At 62.7% G+C, this 2,997-nt stretch overlaps 1 protein-coding gene across 1 annotated transcript; it reads left to right on the top strand.

Annotated features, from left to right (window-relative positions):
• The first annotated feature begins 973 nt into the window (after positions 1–973).
• GOLT1A (golgi transport 1A) lies at positions 974–2,559 on the top strand. The gene is made up of 5 exons (XM_008644733.2): positions 974–1,070; positions 1,552–1,643; positions 1,723–1,901; positions 1,993–2,056; positions 2,247–2,559. Exons 1-5 carry the CDS (start codon positions 1,046–1,048, stop codon positions 2,283–2,285), a joined length of 399 nt encoding a protein of 132 aa, XP_008642955.1. The 5' UTR covers positions 974–1,045; the 3' UTR covers positions 2,286–2,559.
• The last annotated feature ends 438 nt before the right edge of the window (positions 2,560–2,997 follow it).

Raw genomic sequence — 2,997 nt, 5'->3', positions numbered from 1 at the left:
CCTTGAGCCCCCGGTGCCCCCCTGGGACCCCCCGGGCCCCCCTGAAACCACCACATCCCCCTGAAGCCACCATGTCCCTCTAAAGCCACCGTGTCCCCCTGGAGCCACCGTGTCCCCCTGAAGCCACCACGTCCCCCTGAGGCCACCAGATCCCCATGGAGACACCATGTCCCTCTTGGAGCCATCGTGTTCCCCTGAAGCCACCAGTTTCCCCTGGAGCCACTAGGTCCCCCACAAAGCCACCATGTCCCCTCTGGGGCCACCGTGTCCCCCTTAGAGCCACCATGTCCTCCCTGGAGCCACCGTGTCCCCCTGAAGACACCATGTCCCCCCTGAAGCCACCACATCCCTCTGAAACCACCATGTCCCCTTTAGAGCCACTGTGTCCCCTCTGGGGCCACCACATCGCCCCTGGAACCACCGTGTCCCCCCTGAAGCCACCACATCCCTCTGAAACCACCATGTCCCCTTTAGAGCCACTGTGTCCCCTCTGGGGCCACCACATCGCCCCTGGAACCACCGTGTCCCCCCTGAAGCCACCACATCCCTCTGAAACCACCATGTCCCCTTTAGAGCCACTGTGTCCCCTCTGGGGCCACCACATCGCCCCTGGAACCACCGTGTCCCCCCTGAAGCCACCACATCCCTCTGAAACCACCATGTCCCCTTTAGAGCCACTGTGTCCCCTCTGGGGCCACCACATCGCCCCTGGAACCACCGTGTCCCCCCTGAAGCCACCACATCCCTCTGAAACCACCATGTCCCCTTTAGAGCCACTGTGTCCCCTCTGGGGCCACCACATCCCCCCTGGAACCACCGTGTCCCCCTGAAGCCACCATGTCCCCCCTGAAGCCACCACGTCCCTCTGAAGCCACCATGTCCCCCATAGAGCCACCGTGTCCCCCCCGGAGGAGGTGCCGTGGGCGTTCCCGGGGTCGTTAATCATTCCCAGGATGACGTGGGGACTAAAGGGCTTTTCCAAGGGTCACTCTGGCAGCGGGGCCACCCTCGCCCTGCCTCGCCCAGCCCTGTCACCACCACCAAGATGGTGTCCCTGAGCGACTTCCAGCGTAAGCAGCCGCGCCGTGGCCGTGTCCCGGCAGGAATTCCCGTCCCTGCGGGATCCGGGAGCTCCGTGGGGACGTTTGGCAGCTCTGAGTCCCAGCTGGGAGCTGCTGGATGGGGTGGTTGAGGCAGGGAGGGGTGAGATGGAAAAGGGGATGTGGGGAGGAGCAGGGAGGGCTGGGGACCGGGAGGATTTCCTGGATCATCCTGGGATCATCTCCAGCCTTTGCTGCTGCTGCTCAGGGAAAGGCTGGATGCGGTTTTCCCGCTGATTTTTCCTCCGTGGTTTATGATTTATCCGGTGCCCTCAGGGACTTCTGGGGCACCAACAGCCTCCTCCAGGCCTGGCCTGGGTGCAAAGGCTGTTCCTGAGCTTTGGAGGCAAATCCAAAGGGGATTTTTGGGAAGGAACGGGAGAGGGAGGTGCTGATACGGGGTCTGAGGTGCGGAGCTGAGCCCTCAGCTCTGCTCTCCTGCTCTCCACAGAGATCGGAGTGGGCCTGGTCGGCTTCGGCCTCTTCTTCCTCCTCTTTGGGATCCTCCTGTACTTCGACTCGGTGCTCATGGCTTTTGGGAATGTGAGTAGGGCCAGGCCGGGGGTGCCCACAGCCAGATCAAGGAGCTGCCTTGACCCTCTCCTCTCCTTCCTCCTCCCAGCTCCTCTTCCTCTCCGGCCTGGTCTTTATCATCGGCTTCCGGAGGACCTTCACCTTCTTCTTCCAGCGGTCCAAGCTGAAGGGCACCAGCTTCTTTTTCGGGGGGCTCATCGTGGTCCTCATGCGCTGGCCGATCCTGGGGATGCTGCTGGAGGGCTACGGCTTCATCTCCCTCTTCAGGTGTGGGATGGGATCCTCGGGATGGGATCCTCGGGATAGGATCCTTTGGAATGCTCCCAGGAGCTCAGCAGGGTCTTTTGTATCCACACAGGAGCTTCTTCCCGGTGGCTTTCGGGTTTTTTGGCTCACTGGCAAACATCCCTCTGCTGAGCCAGGTGAGAAGGGGCTGGGGACCCCTCGGGGCCTTCAATCCCTGGTGGGATCCATCCCCCTGTGCCCCTCGGGGTGGGCAATCCCTGCTGGGATCCATGCCCACGGATGGGATTGCCCCGGGAATGTCACCGCGGTGTCCCCGAGGCTGCACGGGTGGATTTTTCTGCTAATCCCGGTCTGTCCCCGTCTCAGCTCCTGCGGAACATGGGGGACAGCGGCTCCATGGTGTGACCTGACCAGTTCCGGGCTGAGTGGCTGCGATGGGACAGGGTGAGAGCCCTGGGTGCGGCTGTCCCCCAGAGCTGGTGGCTCTGTTGTCCCCAGGACCCTCAGTGCTGGCCAGACCCCCTCCCCAGCAGGGACGGTGTCCCCTCACTGTGCCACGGAGCTCCTGAGCCAGGCTCCGGGGTCCAAGGGCTGTGCCAGGCTGGATTCTGGAATTCTTGCACTTATTTAATTCTTTTCTGTGGAAGATTTAATTTAATAAAAAAATGCCTGAAAGTGAGCTCGGACTCGGCTCCTTTCCCGTGGCTCGGGGCTTGTCCCAGCACTGGCACCTCCCGGTGCCACCAGGAGGCATCGTGGCTGTGGCTGGAGGTGGCACAGGGACCTTTCCATGGCTGGAGGGGGCACCAGGACCTTTCCATGGCTGGAGGGGGCACCAGGACCTTTCCATGGCTGGAGGGGGCACCAGGACCTTTCCATGGCTGGAGGGGGCACCAGGACCTTTCCATGGCTGGAGGGGGCACCAGGACCTTTCCATGGCTGGAGGGGGCACCAGGACCTTTCCATGGCTGGAGGGGGCACCAGGACCTTTCCATGGCTGGAGGGGGCACAGGGACCTTCCCATGGCCGTGGCACAGGGACCTTCCCTTACCTGGAGGTGGCACCAGGACCTTTCCATGGCTGGAGGTGGCACAGGGACCCTTCCATGGCCGGGGCA

Source organism: Corvus brachyrhynchos, unplaced genomic scaffold (assembly GCF_000691975.1).
Source record: "Corvus brachyrhynchos isolate BGI_N302 unplaced genomic scaffold, ASM69197v1 scaffold72, whole genome shotgun sequence".
In the NCBI taxonomy this organism is placed as follows: domain Eukaryota; kingdom Metazoa; phylum Chordata; class Aves; order Passeriformes; family Corvidae; genus Corvus; species Corvus brachyrhynchos.
The sequence above is the reverse complement of the archived record's forward strand: the minus strand, read 5'-3'. Positions and strand labels throughout refer to the sequence as shown.